Source organism: Bufo gargarizans, chromosome 5 (genome assembly GCF_014858855.1).
Source record: "Bufo gargarizans isolate SCDJY-AF-19 chromosome 5, ASM1485885v1, whole genome shotgun sequence".
NCBI classification, from domain to species: Eukaryota; Metazoa; Chordata; class Amphibia; order Anura; family Bufonidae; genus Bufo; species Bufo gargarizans.
Genome location: NC_058084.1, coordinates 150,833,698 through 150,849,730, shown reverse-complemented (window position 1 = coordinate 150,849,730; position 16,033 = coordinate 150,833,698). Strand labels below are relative to the sequence as shown.

At 42.1% G+C, this 16,033-nt stretch overlaps 1 protein-coding gene across 5 annotated transcripts in view; it reads left to right on the top strand.

Annotated features, from left to right (window-relative positions):
- The window catches only part of SPIRE1 (spire type actin nucleation factor 1), a 172,241-nt gene that overhangs the window by 59,375 nt on the left and 96,833 nt on the right, over positions 1 to 16,033 (top strand). For all 5 annotated transcript variants that reach the window (XM_044293443.1, XM_044293442.1, XM_044293441.1 and 2 more), the window contains exon 3: positions 10,999 to 11,226. In XM_044293443.1, coding sequence (XP_044149378.1) covers positions 10,999 to 11,226 — 228 coding nt within the window. The remainder of the gene's footprint in view (positions 1 to 10,998; positions 11,227 to 16,033) is intronic.

The following is a 16,033-nucleotide window of genomic DNA, read 5'->3' as shown; positions in this document are numbered from 1 at the left end:
GCAGCGCAAACAACCTTTGCGCTGCAGTCTGTGACAGATATACGTCAACAAGTGGCGTTTATCTGTTCTTAAATGACCCCCTTTAATTCTTGGGAATGCTGCAATCGAATTGCAAAAGGATCAACCATACCAAGAAGTATACCTGATTTAATAGGGACGATCCTGCTGACTAGTTATCTTTAAGCCCTTACATTAAGGGCTCATGCAAACAAACGTAAATTGCGGTCCCCAATGCACAAACACCTACTTAATGGGTCCGCTATGAGTCCGCACAGCAAAAAAAAAAAAAAAAAAAAACAGAGCATGTTCTATTTTTTTTTTTTTTGTCGAGTCACGGACCGAAATGCCATGGAAGCACGTCCGTAGAGCTTCTGTGGCACTCCGCTCCGCATCTTCCATATTGTGGACCCATTCAAGTGAATGAGTCCGCATCCGTGATACAGTGCGCACACGGCTGGTGCCACAATATGGGCACGGCCGGCACACATTTGTGTGCATGAGGCCTAAACATGTAGTTTTAGGGAGCTAAAACGTGTAACATCTCGGCCAAGATCTTGGTTACTCTTGGCATGTCACAGTTGGAGTGTTTGCTGTGTCACCTGATTTATCATGGTGTCGTGTGCTGGGACACACCTGTAGTGTGGGAACTCTAGGCTGAGAAGACTGTTTGCCCTCAGTAAGCCCGAGCCCTGACTGTACTTGCTTTCAATATACAGTATAATACAAAACGGGATGATATGGCGGGTTACCAGTCTCCATTTCCTGTCTTCTGACAATTGAAGTAATTTATGAAAAGTGCAGGGAAATATTCAATTGTGCAAGCTGTGTGCAGATAGATTAGAGGAAGAAACGTTCCTGGAGAGTTTAATCCTCCTCACATTTCCTGCTTTACTTTAAAGACTATGAACACCTTTGGTGGTAATTTATTTTGAATAATGCATGTTACTCATTTTGGGTAAAAAAATAAATAAAAAATTCACTTGGGCTTTATAAAAAAATTTGCATTTTGTGATCTGATCAATATGTTTAATCATATATCGAGACTTCCTGTTTTGTACAGGTAACTTTTTGTTAGTCATCACATTATCATTACAGGCAGAATTACAAGGACAGATATCACCTCTGTACAGACAACACCATTCATGATAAGTGATATCACAGCTCATCTTCTCCTAACAAACTCTGCACAGGTCACAGATCATGCCTAGAAAACTCTCCCTTAGACTTCAGTTATGTCCCCTGCAGTCTATTGTGTCTGTACCTCTTGTAGCCTCTCAAATACAAGAGGTCTTGACGTTTGACCCCCCCCCCCCCCCGCATACTATGTGTAATAAATGTTTTACGTGACACGTATACTGTGTGTATTAGAATGTAGACCACATACACAGCACATTCCCAGAGTACTTGATTCCGTCTGGAAGAAGCATTAAACGTTTTCTAATGCTTGTCACTTTGATCAGTTACGGGCGGTTAACCTTATTCGTTTTTCCAGTCTGAGGCCGGATTACTTGAAGAGAACGCAGCAGCTGTCATCCAGACACGCCCGTTCTTAAGACCAAATTTTCATTTTTTCCGCAATTTTTAGCAGACAGCAATGCTGCCCATCCTGATTTGTCTCATAATTGTTTTTTTACACCTCGGGGGCTTTCTGTTCTCTAAATGTCACAGATTCTAGATATAAAAACCTGCTCTTCTGGTGCATTTTCTCCACAGTTTCAGCCGTAGGCTGTGTACTATAATAAATATATACACCATGTTATTACAGCCATTATAGTCATAACATTTACAAAGGAAACTTAGATACTTTAATTAAAAAGTCGCCTATACAACTATACACAATTGTTGCCTAATAGCAAGTTATATAACTTTCTAATATACTCCCTCCTTGTGTTCAAGATTCCTGATAGAGATGAGCGATTTTCATATTTTGAAATTCGTTCACACTTTGGTGGTAAAAGCAGAACTGCGTTATGGATTTCGTCATAACGGACCATAACACAATTCTATGCCTTTAGAGGCATTCTGTTATTCAGTCCGTCATAAAAAGTCTATGGGCTGCAAAACGGATCCGTCCCGTTTCCATTATGCAGGGGAGTCCTCTCCTACATAGCGGAAACGGGACGGATCCGTTATGCAGGCCATAGACTTCTATTATGAAGGAATGAATAACGGAATGCCTCTAAAGGCATAGAATTGCGTTATGGTCCGTGGTGATGAAATCCATAACGCAGTTCTGGTTTTATCACCAAACGAAGCATGAACGAATTTCATAACATGAAATTCGCTCCTCTCTAATCCCTGCTTTCTGTCAGTGAACTGCTGAGTATTTGCTTCCATTGTATGATGTGTCAGGCTGAACGCATCTTTCTCTTGTTTAGGAGGTTTGCTACACAGTGATGGCCAGTTCGCATTGTTCGCCCACGAACATATGTGGGCTGCCATCTTTTTTCACAAGTCCGGAGATGCACAGGTAAGCCTTTGCCTGTGCGTGAGCCGGTCTGAAAACAAATGCGGTCACCGGGAGCAGGCAGTTCTGAGAACAGCCCAATGAAGGCCCCCGGTAGCTGTTCTCGGAACTGCCTGCTCCCGCTGACCGCACTTGTTTTCAGACCGGCTCGCGCACAGGCACAGGTAAGGGCTTACCTGTGCCTCGCCGGACTTGTGAAAAAAGATGGCAGCCCGCATATGTTCGCGGGCGAACAATGCGAACTGGCCATCACTGCTGCTACATTGTATCAGTGTAGGTAAGATTTCTAAGCCCTTCATTACAGGCTGTCCAGCATACAGTAGACCTCGGGATGAGAACAGGAAATCCATTCCCTGACAACTAGACATTCTGAAAATGGTGATAAATTGAATTTATAATCCGTTTTTATAAAAGCTATATTTACAGACACTTCACAATGTCCTCTTCTGGTCTTAGTTATGTCCGTGGTATATCTGGTGGTATATATCATGTATATCTAACGGTCAATATTTCAGCCTCCGTAATCTGGTTGTCAGTCAGTCTCTGTATAGTAAATGCACATATGTAGTTATGTGTCACTACGTCTGCTCCTATAGGGCTCTATGACCTGTAAGTTTCCTACCATCTTTTTCCTACACCAATCCACCTACCTAAACAGTGACAGAAATTAAATGTTAACATCTAGATATGATGTACTTTAGCCAGTGCTTACGTCATTTTTGGTGGGGTCATTGTATGTTCTTGTATGTGATTCGAATTACAGATTATTTTTTTTTACGAAATACCATCTGTCCACAGTAGTTTTGACCATATGTCGATCTGTAATAGAAGCCTTTAGGGAACATATGTTGGATTCATACGGGTGATCTAGAGGTTGTAGTACAGCTTTGTCTTTCTTGTTTCCATGCTGCTGTGTATGGGGAAGGGGGATTTCTCTAGACCGTTGTTCATACACCAGTTTTGATCACCTTTTTGTTGGAATGAGATGCACCCACGTACCAGAAAGTACTACAATACATATGAGCTCACATTTCACAAAAGTGGCAAGCTTGGCGTAAAAGAGCAAAAAGTCTCAACCTTTATTGAGCAAAATAAGGCATCAGACTGAAAATTAGCCTAGCAAATTTCATAATTTCTCAGTGTGTTTTATTACACAAACTCTTAACGCTGCCGCTTTACAACTGGAGTTGTTCCCCCTTAATACGTTTTATATTGTAGTCACACAGTATAATAGGTGACCCAACCCAACATTACTTCTGAGAACTTCTTAGGCCTCTTTCACACAGTCAGTATTTGTAAGCCAAAAACAGGAGTGGGTCCAAAACAAAGATAAAATGTAATGGACATATTTCCATCTCATCTGTGTTTTGGACCCACTCCTGCTTTTGGCTTACAAATTCTGATCAAATACTGATGCAAAATACTAACCGTGTGAGAGGCTTTAAGCTAGTTTTGAGAATTATATATATATTTTTTTTGTGATCAAAAATTTAATTATAGCAGTAAAACGGTAGGTGGCCATGAATCCCAGGAGTGCTGGAGATGTGGTGAAAGTGTAGGATCTCTATCACATATTTGGTGGGCCTGTCCCCGTATCACCAAGTTTTGGGAGGGAATAAACAAAGCAGTCAAGAAGATAGCTATACCAGATTTTAGAATATCCCTAGAGATGGTAGTTCTTTCAAAACCCACTAGTCATTATACACCAACAAAGAAAAACCTTATAACTCATCTGATAGCAATAGCTAAGTCTCTCATACCATTGCACTGGTTAGACACGCATCCTCCCACTCTTCAAGAATGGAAGGCAAAAGTTGATCAAATTTATAACTTCGAAGAAATGACTAGCTGGATAAACAGAAGGCATGATAGCTTTAATAAGATCTGGAATCTATGGGAGATAGTAAAAACTGAAGTCTGAGCTTCACATAGAAGCAAGTGAGTTGTTAAGTGATGATTCAGTATGATATTATGAAAACAAGTCCTGTACATCTGAAAGCGATTCAGATATCACTAAGCATGATATAGGAGACTAGGCTATTCCCCCTCCCCCTTTTTCCATTCCTTCTCCCCCTTTTATGTTTATGTTCTTCTCAGAGGAACCGATTGTATTTTATAGAGTAGGATCATAGCTAGATAACTGGGGCTTCCCAGTATAGATGCACAAGAGCTCTTATGTACAGATTAAATAAGATATGCTCTTATAGCTTAAAACCCTACCATCTTAAACTAGTATGTACACTATTAATAATAATCATTTGACGTGGTTTTTGGCTTTTGTAGCTAACTGTTGCCTTAAAGAGGTTACCTGTTTGTACTGAAAATGCTTTTCATGTCTGGAAATGATTTGAAAAATTTGAAAAATAAAGAATTTCTAAATAAAACGGTAGGTGGCCATGATCATGGTATTTGAGGAAGGTTAGATATAATTTTCTGCAGATTAAGCAAAGTATAAAAAGACTCAAAGGAGGGTCCCATGATCAGAATATGGATGACCTGTCCCAAGTATTAGCCATCGATATCCGATTGGTGGGATTTATCTCTGAGCATCCCCTGGAATCAGCTGTTTGAAGGGGCTGCAGCACTGGTGAAAGCTTTCTCCTATTCACATGATGGCATGGAGGTAGAGGTAACAAAGTATTGAAGAGGCCGCAGTGCTCACACCAGAGTCATAGCCCCTTCATCCACAGGTGCCAAGAGTTACGCCACCAGTATTTGGATTCTGGACCACCAGTATTTGGATCCTGGACCACCACTTTATTCAGCTATTTACAACAATATCTTGGCTGTCAGATGATACTGGCAATCCAGTGTTGTGTTAACTTGCCCTAAAGAATATATGAAAAAGGGGTTTTAAAAAATGAAATTCCCTGGAGCTGGTTACTGCAGCGCTGCTTTGGACCGAGCTCCGGTGCCTGCTTCGAGCTAAGGCAGAGCCTTAGACCATAATGGGATCCGTTAGGATTCCGCTCAGAGGAAGATTTTCGAAGCGGAGACAAAAATCCTCCATGCTCCTATGACGGAGCAGAAGAACGGAACGGCTGAACGCTGATGTGAACTCTGCCTTAGCTCGAAGCAGGCACCTAATCATGGTTGATGGTGGGAGTCAGAACCATGACGATCTGTTATGGATCCTAAAGATAGGTTATTTGAAAGCAAAGTGAGGAAAACTACTAACCTATTTGTTAGAAGAGTCCCAATGATAAGTGATAACATGGTGCTCTGTAGTTGTAGTGCCCAAAGATCAGCTATGACCTTTTGAGAAAGCCTGGCAGCAAGTGTGTTTTTTTTTTTTTTTTGCCAGACTTACTCGAGTATTTGAAAATGTTCCCATCCAGATAACCCCTTGAATTAGCCATGCAGTTCATATTTCCTGGGAAGACATCTTTCCTCTCCCTTTCTATATAAATAACAGTAGAATTTTTATTCATGAGACGGTGCTACATTGACTCTAGTATGGCACCAGGGTCTACTATAGCTATTTCAGGTCAGAGATGTGTCCTTACAAGCATAGACAGACATGTACTTTTTGATAGGCTTTCTATACAGCTTAAAGTTAGTTCTCAAAGTTACTCACCTTCCTTCATGTGAAGGATTTTCTAATTTTGGCCTTTTTAATGAGTGACTATTTACTAACGATGCCAGGAAAGTGCCGTCATTTTCCAGAAACCTGAAAGGTCTTAACTGAAGCAGTAGCTCATCCAACCGACGGCCTTGTACTGGATACGCACTGTCTATTTACAGAAATATGATGTTGTACTGCATGGATTCTCTTTGTGGTGCACAATAATAGATTTTTGCCTAAGATTTATAAAAATTATGCTGGGAGCAGTGTATAATTAAAAAACAAAAAAACCAACTTGCTCTCCATTAAAATGTCTTGCCGATCTTGTGCCTGCCACTCGAATCCTCATTGGGTCTTCAGCAGTTATGTGCCTTTCATGCACATGTGACCGCTAAGAACAGTGATGGTCTGCAGTGGTCATGGGTCTGGAGAAGGTGACCTCATCAGTACAGGACCAGGGGGATCGGAGCTGCATCGCGGGACCGGTGAGACATTTTAAAGGTGAGTAAGAGTTTGTCCTTTTTTTTTTCCTGCATATTTTAATAACTCTTAAATTCCCACTTAAAATGTTGATTCCTGGTGAAAGTATTAGTACAAACTAAAAATCCTCGTTATATAGTAATTAAAGGGAACCTGTCACCGGGTTTTTGGGTATACAGCTGAGGACATGGGTTGCTTGATGGCTGCTAGCACACCCGCAATACCCAGTCCCCATAGCTCTGTGTGCTTTTATTGTGTAAAAAAAACAATTTGATACATATGCAAATTAACCTGAGATGAGTCACGTACAGGACGTTTTTTTTACACAATAAAAGCACACAGAGCTATGGGGACTGGGTATTGCAGATGTGCTAGCGGCCATCTAGCAGCCCATGTCCTCAGGTCTATACCCAAAATCCTGGTGACAGGTTCCCTTTAAATCTTTTCAGTAGTTTCTCACAGTAGTTGGCCCAACAATATGTTTCTACCTTGGAATTATAGTGCACTAGGTAAAAGCAGACGGGGAGCAACAGCCTGACAATGAAAGGTCAGTATAGCTGTTTAGCGTGTCGCGTTAATGTTGTACTGTTGCTGTGTGTGTAATGTCTGTACTGCATTCCTTAAAGGAGTTCTCCGGGAATCATTTAAAATGGCACCCAGCAACCTATCCTAGTATGTAAGCGGAACTGATTGCTACCACTTGCAGAGCTGCCTGTGGGGTGAGGGGACAAGGCCTAACTAAACACTACACTTTGGCACTTGCATACAGTACATATTGGTGAGTTTTCCTGTAAGGCTGGTCAGCCATGATGGCATATCATAGTCAGGATCACATCATTACCATCTGTTGTAGAGCAGTGTAATGTGCAGGGGCGGACTGACCATAGACCCTACAGGGAAATGTCCCAGTGAGCCGATGCCCAGGGTGCCGCCCAAGCCCTCCTCTCTGCCGCTAGGGGCATCATATACTTATGTACCTGGCCTGTGACTGCAGGTCCACCTCTTGAATTCAACTGTATGTCTGTCCTTGGGATACTGCAGCAGGGCATTGGTGCCTATGGCTTCCAGTCCTGCTGTTCACCTTCATAGGCCACTATGTTTTTCAGTTTGCAAATGGTGAGGACAGACCATTGAAGCTTTTGAAGGCCACCACAGAGGGACAGCTATTTTGTGCTACACTGTCATGTTTGGTACTGCCGGAAGAGTATTTTATGATATTTCTTATTTTCTTAGTCGACTCATCTAATGTTATACTCTCTTTTTAATAAACAGTGAATGATTGTGTTCTGATGCAGTGACATCGGCAATCAGTTTTTTTTGTTGAGTGTGAACAGTAGAGACATGGTGTCTGACCACGCGATACACTGTTAGAACGTCTAGTCACCCTCAGGGCAACTCTAAACCATTCAGTTGTGCACGGAAAGTTATAACATTTTTACAGTTTTACATTCTTATGATTAGTGTTGAGCCAACTTTTGGTTTCAAGTTCGGCATAAAAGGTTCCGGTTATCTAAGAATTCCGTTATGGATTCCGCTACCACGGACCATAAGTTATGATCAGTGGTAGCGGAATTCATAACGGAATTCTTAGATAACCTGAACCTTGTACTTCGAACTTGAAAACACAAGTTTGCTCAGTCCTACTTACGATTTAAGACTTCACGCACACGGCCATATGTGTATTTCGGTCCACAAACAACAGATCTGCATGGATATCTTCCATGTGGATTCCCCAGCGGTGGTTGACCAACACACAGGTTGCCCATACACACTTGATTGTCACCCCACTGACTGAAAACACCTGACTCTAACCTCACCATCAAATTATCTGCTAATCCTAAAGGTTCACATCATTTTGTCTCTCACAGAAATGTGATATTGGATCGTTTTCCTCAATAACTAAATGAACGAGTCAACTATTTTCTACTGATTTGTTGGATTTGGTTATCTTTATCTACTTTTAGGGCTTGTCTGAAAATCTGATTTATGCAGAAATATAGAAAGTTTTGAATGGTTCACAAACTGTAGTTTTTCATGCTGATTTATATTAAAATGTATTTAATGGTGTCACAAGCCCTTTAAAGGGAACCTGTCACCAGTTTTATGGTGTCCTAACTAAGGGCAACATAAATAAGTGACTGATTCGCTTAGCAAAATGCTGGGTCACTTTCTTTGATTGACCCAGTCAATCTGCCAACATCTTGTATTGAAAAGCTCTAGCTGATAATGATGAGTCATGAATATTCATGAGCTCCTGACTCCCCGCCTACCTGCTGCTGAATGACATTTTTTTTCCATATGAATCAGCAGCAGGTGGGCAGGAGAGTGGCTATAGCTCTGAATTAAATATACGCTGGACTCCATGACATCACGCCGGACTCCAATCAGCTCATTAGCATGCGGCATCTTTGTGTGCATATTATGAGGTAACCGTCTGTCACACCAGTAAGTGAATACATCTAAGGTACTTTTTAGTAGTTAATGATTGTATATAATTAGTTAGATTATAATCAAATATCCACATGACAGGTTCCCTTTAAATACTACCATGATATCAAATGCTTATATACTGGATAGTGCTATATCACAGTCTGTATTACAGGGTTGTCCAAGGATTAACAAATAACGTCCTCTTTCTTCATACCTGCCCAGGGTCTGTGTTCGGTATTAAAGCGGTAATCCAATTTCAAGAAACCCCCACCCCCCCATGTGCCGGGCCCCTCACCGGTATACTTACCCCGCTCCCTGCACCGCTCCTGGTCCCCGTATCGCCGTTGCTACTTCTCCCTGCACACGGATGAAAACTTCCAGCAGCCAATGGCATATATTTCTATATATTATTCAGCCTATTAGAGGTTGTCCAGGATTTTGATATTGATGGCCTAATCTCAGGATAGGACATCAATATCAGATCTGCGGGGTCCGACACCCCATCCTCCCACTGTTTAATAGTTACCTTGTAGCGTTGGCGCCAGAACTATACACCTCTGTCCATTGTGTAGTAACATAGCTATGTGCTACAGATAACATTGTATCTCAGATAACATTGATAACATTCCTATCATTAATATATAAGATCTTACTTTGCTTCCATAAGTTAGACTATATACGAATCAGACCATAAGACAGTGGCTCTGAACGTACTCATGGGGCCTGTCACTAGTGCCTTTCTTCTGTCATGTAAATCCTTTTAGATGTGCTTTCTTCTGCATGACTTGTCTTTTAGAAGTATTCATCAAATAGATAAAAGTGCATTTTATTCAGAACGCAAATTACCGCTAATATTTTTCTGTAAATTTGTGTGAATAAACATTTATTTTTCATGAGCTCAGATATTACCCTAATATATTTATTAGTCCTTTATATGTCCTCTTTGGGAACAAAACTAGAACATTGCCTACTGTATCACTATAATAGTAAAGGCTATAGCATACAAAATAGACCGCATTCAATGGGATTCTGTCAGCTAGTCTTAGCCTATAGAGCTGTGTACATGTGCTGTTAGATCGCCACTAGCACATCCACAATATACATTTTTCATAGCTATGAGTACTTTTATTCAGTCAAAAAAACATTTTATATGTATTCAAATGAGGCTAGGAAGGACCCCAAGGGGCTGTTACCAACGTTTCCGGAGCCCAGTCACGCCCACTGTGAAGGAGCTCAGCACCGCCCACATCCTCCGAATCTCCTCCTTGCTCCCCTAACGTCGCACAGTTAAAGCGCTGTAATCTCGCGCATGCCAGCTAGCAAATGGCTGATGCCAGCACAAGGAAGGAACACCATGCCGGCACTAACATGCAGCGTACTTGCAAGATTACTGCGTTTCAACTGTGTGACATCAGGGGAGCAAGGAGGAGTTTCGGAGGATGCGGTGGTGCTGGGCTCCTTCTCCTTATAAAATTTGACTGAATAAAAGCACTCGCAGCTATGAAAAATGTATATTGTGGATGTGCTAGTGGCGATCTAGCAGCACATGTACACAGCTCTATAGGTTCAAACTAGCTGATAGAATCCCTATAAGCCAGAAATTAGGCTATGCCCTTCATCATAAACATACATATTCCCATACCATACACATCACATACATGGTACATACTCCCTACACTATGGCCCCCATACACATACATGTTCCCACGGGTTCTGGAGCCAAATGGGACCTCATATTTTCAACGGCATGCCTATTATAAGCTTAGTGTCTACAGTATGCATACTGGAGCTGATGGGGTTGGCCATTTCTAAGCGTTCCCCTAAAGCCCTTCTACCACATAAGAACATACCAGTATCGTATCTTGACACATGGTTGGTAGGTTCCAGTTACATTTTCGAGAGTATCCACGAGTCTAATGAATTTTTGTCAGGTTTTTGTTCTTTAGATATTGCATATTGACCCCTATTGTCCAAACCCCTTAGGCCTTAGTATAAAGATGAGTTACTCATGAAATTTTCACTTACTTAAGTTAATGAACATTCTTATGTTTTTCAGGTTATTGTATCGCTTGGAATTATAATCTACAAAGCACTTGACTATGGCTTGAAAGACAATGAGGAGAGGGAGCTTAGTCCTCCTCTGGAACAGCTCATAGATAACATGACTAATGTGGATGAACCTGATGGCAGTAACGATGAAGGATATGATGCTTTGGATGAAGAAGAAGATGCCTGTGAAAAGAAGACACCAGCATTTCGACATTCCTACAAGAACGTAATGAAGGTAACAGCTTTGTTTGCCATGGCATTTGCGGCCCGCTTTTTCATATTATTTCCTATGAACATAAGGCAATTTTTACCCATCCCTGAATGGGAAAAACTTTCTATACTAACCCCCCCCCCCCCGCAATTACATAAAACCCTAACAGTGTACATATGCAAAGTATAGCGATTAATGAGTATACAGTGCTTGGACATATAGGTTTATATATATTTTTAAAGGGATTGTCAGGGCTTTACTTAAGTGATGGCCTATCCTGAGGATAAGCTATCACTAGCAGATTGGTGGGCGTCTAATGCATCCCTGCCAATTAGCTGTTTGGGTGTAGTGATTGTCGTTGGAAGTTGGCGCCGGAGCTGTGTAGTTCCGGCGCCATCAACATTGTGGTGGACATCGCTCTTCACTGCAAGGTTGGCGGAGCTGCGTAGTTCCATTGATGGCGCTACACCTGAATGGCTGATAAGCGGGGTGTCGGACCCCCACCAATCAGCCAGTTATGAACTATCCTAAGCCTAGGTCATCACTTGAATTTTTTGAATAATATAATATTTTAAGTGGTCTTTAGGCACTGTAAAATGATTACCAAAAAATATTAGAATCCTGGATTAAAAGATTCAGCTTTGCAATCCTCAGTTTTTGCTTGGTCATGTATAGCGCGAGTCCAGATGCTGAAATGTCTTTAAATGCTAAAGTGCCTCTATCATGGCTCCCAGGTAACTTGATGATGAGTTGATTGTGAATGCTTCACCTACCCGGACCTCCTTGAATCCACTGATATCACAGTAGGTAGCCGCTGGAGAGACCACACTGAACTCGATGGGCACGGTGGGGATCCTAGTGGTTGGATCCCTCTCATCAGACAGTTTAAAAATTGGCAAGTCCTTTAAACACAACATTTTGTATGTATATAATAAATTTTGTGTGCGTAGCACTTATTAAAAGTGTAATGGTTTAGGCAGTTATATTAAAAAGGTCTCTAGAGATGGCATAAAACCAGTTTGGTGATGTGAATTAAGGTGTAGATGTATTAGTGGAGGTGTTTGGTTTGCTCTGTATGTCTATATAATAGTGCACATAACTGTTGGTACATGTATGTCAAGGAATGCCCTTACTGGCATGTCCATCTGGCATAAAATATGTCGCTTCAGCGCTTTGATGACCTTGTGCCATATGTGAGTTCAGTACTGTACATGTTGGCAGATGTGACTCCTAGGATTTGTTTGGCAGTGATACTGCATGTATGGGAGGACAGGGACTGATGTATACTGAACAATACACAAGTGAATAGATAATATTCTTCTGTGAAGGATCTGCTTTGTGTAAAACCTCTTCAGATATCTACTTTCTATTAGGGTGGTTTCATGCAATGAGAGGAATTTATCAATGGCTGTACAGCATCCTCTCTTGCTCCAGTTTATATTAGGGTAATGGGAATGTGCAGGGGTTTTATATTGATGACCTATCTTTAGGATAGGTCCTCAGCATCTGATCAGTGGGGGTCTGACACCAGTGGGGGTCAATCAGCTGTTTGAAAACACTCACAGTAGCACCGCGGCCGTCTATCAGCTCACCAAGCATATCGTTGTACATTGTATAGCGGCTGTGCTCGGTATCGCAGCTCAGCCCCATTCACTTATATGGGGCTGGCCATGTGACAGGTCCTGGGTGTCGGACCCCCATTGGTCAGATGCTGATGACCTATTTAGGGGATAGGTCGTCCGTTAAAAAATAAAAAAAACTCTTAGAAAACCCCCTTGAGACTGGCATATGAAGCATTGGTCTTCAAGGGAATCTGTCATCACAATCTTGGACTATTATCTGCAGTAATACAGGAGTACTACTGCAGATAAGGAGTCCATGCTGATGTCGTCAGTCCATGCCCAAGGCTGCCTGACTGCGCAGGCGCAGTGGGCCTGGTTAGGGTTTGGGATAGTATTGTATGCTCTACAGCGCTAGTGAGAGATTCATTCTCAAGCGTGCACTGTGGTTATGGAGCGCAAGGGGCAGGCCAGGAACGTGCCATCAGTGATGACTGTCTGACACGTTAATTGTGGGTTGTAACCAGGCAAGGTTCATGTCCACATTGTACTGCACTTGATCCAGGAACCGCCAGGAGCATATCGTTTGACTGGGCCCAGTAGGCAACTAATGTTAGTCTTAACAAGGGTGGAGGTCTCATTCTTGGCTGCTGTTTCTGAATGGAAAGTTATCACTTTACACATGATGCTTCTGTCATACTCTTCAGCTCTGGTGGAGACCATGGAAACCAGGCACAAGGGGCGTCGTGTAGGCATCAACATTTGCGTCTGTGTCCATAGTAGCATAATTGGTGACTCATCTGAATTTCGGATGGGGTGACGTCAGCGTGCCCAGGTCTCAGGACAAGAATTTGTTTAAGAATTTGCTTTCAGTGAAATTATTCATCGTTTTTCTAGCTAGTATTAGGACTCTTTGTTTTATTAAAGCCTTGCCTTATCACGGCTGTAGTTATTGGTTTTGCATAGTAATTAAAAGGAACCTGTCATCAAGACCGGTTTCAGCGCTCTGTTACTCATGAGCTAATATTAAGTTGCTGACCAGAACTTGCTGTATAAGGCCTCATTCACGCATACGTGGATTTTCACGGTCTTGCTGAGTGCAAGAACGCACAGAGTCATTGTTTGCTATGACGCTGTGCGCTTTGTGCCGCCACCTTTGTACAGTAATACACTCGAATAGATCATACGAGTGTATAACTATACAGCGGCGGCACCACGATGCGCACTGCATCATAGCAACTAATGACACCGTGCACTCAACAGGACAGTAGGACCGTGGTCTGTGAATATCCCTGTATGTGGGAATGAGGCCTAATAATCACAGTCCGTGCCTGAGAAGAGTCCAAGATATTCATGAAAGTTTGCTCCCCCCTGCCCACCTCTTGATGATTGACAGGTTTCTCTCTGGAGAAAATGAGAAAACAATGAATGTACTAGGGCTGGGTGAAACCAATGGCACTTTGCCTATTTTTATTTATTTTTTATGTAAGTTTTTTCCTTAACGTTAAACTCATGTAAAGATTTTTACTCTCTGACCTGTTAGAAAGGTGCATAATGTAATCTGTAGTGAAAGTAATCTTCTGATTGTTACTGTATTTGTGAGTTATAACCTCCCTTCTCATCCTTAGCTGTGTCATGTGACCAGCTCTCTGATTTCCAACTTACACAGGACAGGAAGTCAGTTAATTCTCTATTCATTCCTATGAGTTTGACATTGAGGCTACCATAGGAATATATAAACAGACTTGCTGTCCACACATAAGATGCTTTGTTATTTGGAGAGTGTGATTGCTGGTCACGTGACACAGCTGAGGATCAGAAAGGAGGGGATAACTCGCATATACAGCCACTGGTAAGAAGATTACATTCACCACAGATGACATCATGTACCTTTCTAGCAGGTCATAGAATACATTTTGTTGCAGGAGTTCTTTAACTCTTTAGTGACCACCTTTTTACAGCGTTCACTAAGGGGCCTTAGGCTAGGCTGCTGCTTTTTCACGGCAGCCCAGTCTAAGCTCTGCACTGGCTCAGCTCTTACTTGTTGGTCACTAAGATTAAATATTGTAAGTATAAGGCTACATGCAGACGAACGTTGTTCGTTTCCGTGTCCGTTCCGATTTCTTTGGCGGATAGGATGCGGACCCATTCATTTCAATGGGTCCGCAAAAAATGCGGACAGCACACAGTGTGCTGTCCGCATCATTATGTCTGTTCCGTAGCCCCGCAAAAAAAAAAAAAAAAAAAATAGAACATGGCCTATTCTTGCCCGTTTTAGGCATTGTTACAATGGATCCGCAAAAAAAAAAAAAAAGTTTTTTTTTTTGCGGACCGCAAAACTCATACGGTCGTGTGCATGTAGCCCAAGTCATATACAAGCAGTACTAATATATATAAATATACTAGCAGAAGGACCTGGCTTCGCATGGGTATATTTCATCTATTTTATTTAATGTTTCTGTGTGTCGATAAAAGAGGAGACCAGTTTCTCAAGTTTAGAAATAGGAATGCTCTCCCATTCTTGTCTAATACAGGCCTCTAACTGTTCAATCGTCTTGGGCCTTCTTTGTTGCACCTTCCTCTTTATGATGCGCCAAATGTTCTCTATAGGTGAAAGATCTGGACTGCAGACTGGCCATTTCAGTACCCGGATCCTTCTCCTACGCAGCCATGATGTTGTGATTGATGCAGAATGTGGTCTGGCATTATCTTGTTGAAAAATGCAGGGTCTTCCCTGAAAGAGATGACGTCCGGATAGGAGCATATGTTGTTCTAGAACCTGAATATATTTTTCTGCATTGATGGTGCCTTTCCAGACAGGCAAGCTGCCCATGCCACACGCAGTCATGCAACCCCATACCATCAGAGATTCAGGCTTCTGAACTGAGCGTTGATAACAACTTGGGTTGTCCTTGTCCTCTTTGGTCCGGATGACATGGCGTCCCAGATTTCCAAAAAGAACTTTGAATCGTGACTCGTCTGACCACAGAACAGTCTTCCATTTTGCCACACTCCATTTTAAATGATCCCTGGCCCAGTGAAAACGCCTGAGCTTGTGGATCTTGCTTATAAATGGCTTCTTCTTTGCACTGTAGAGTTTCAGCTGGCAACGGCGGATGGCACGGTGGATTGTGTTCACTGACAATGGTTTCTGGAAGTATTCCTGAGCCCATTCTGTGATTTCCTTTACAGTAGCATTCCTGTTTGTGGTGCAGTGTCGTTTAAGGGCCCGGAGATCACGGGCATCCAGTATGGTTTTACGGCCTTGACCC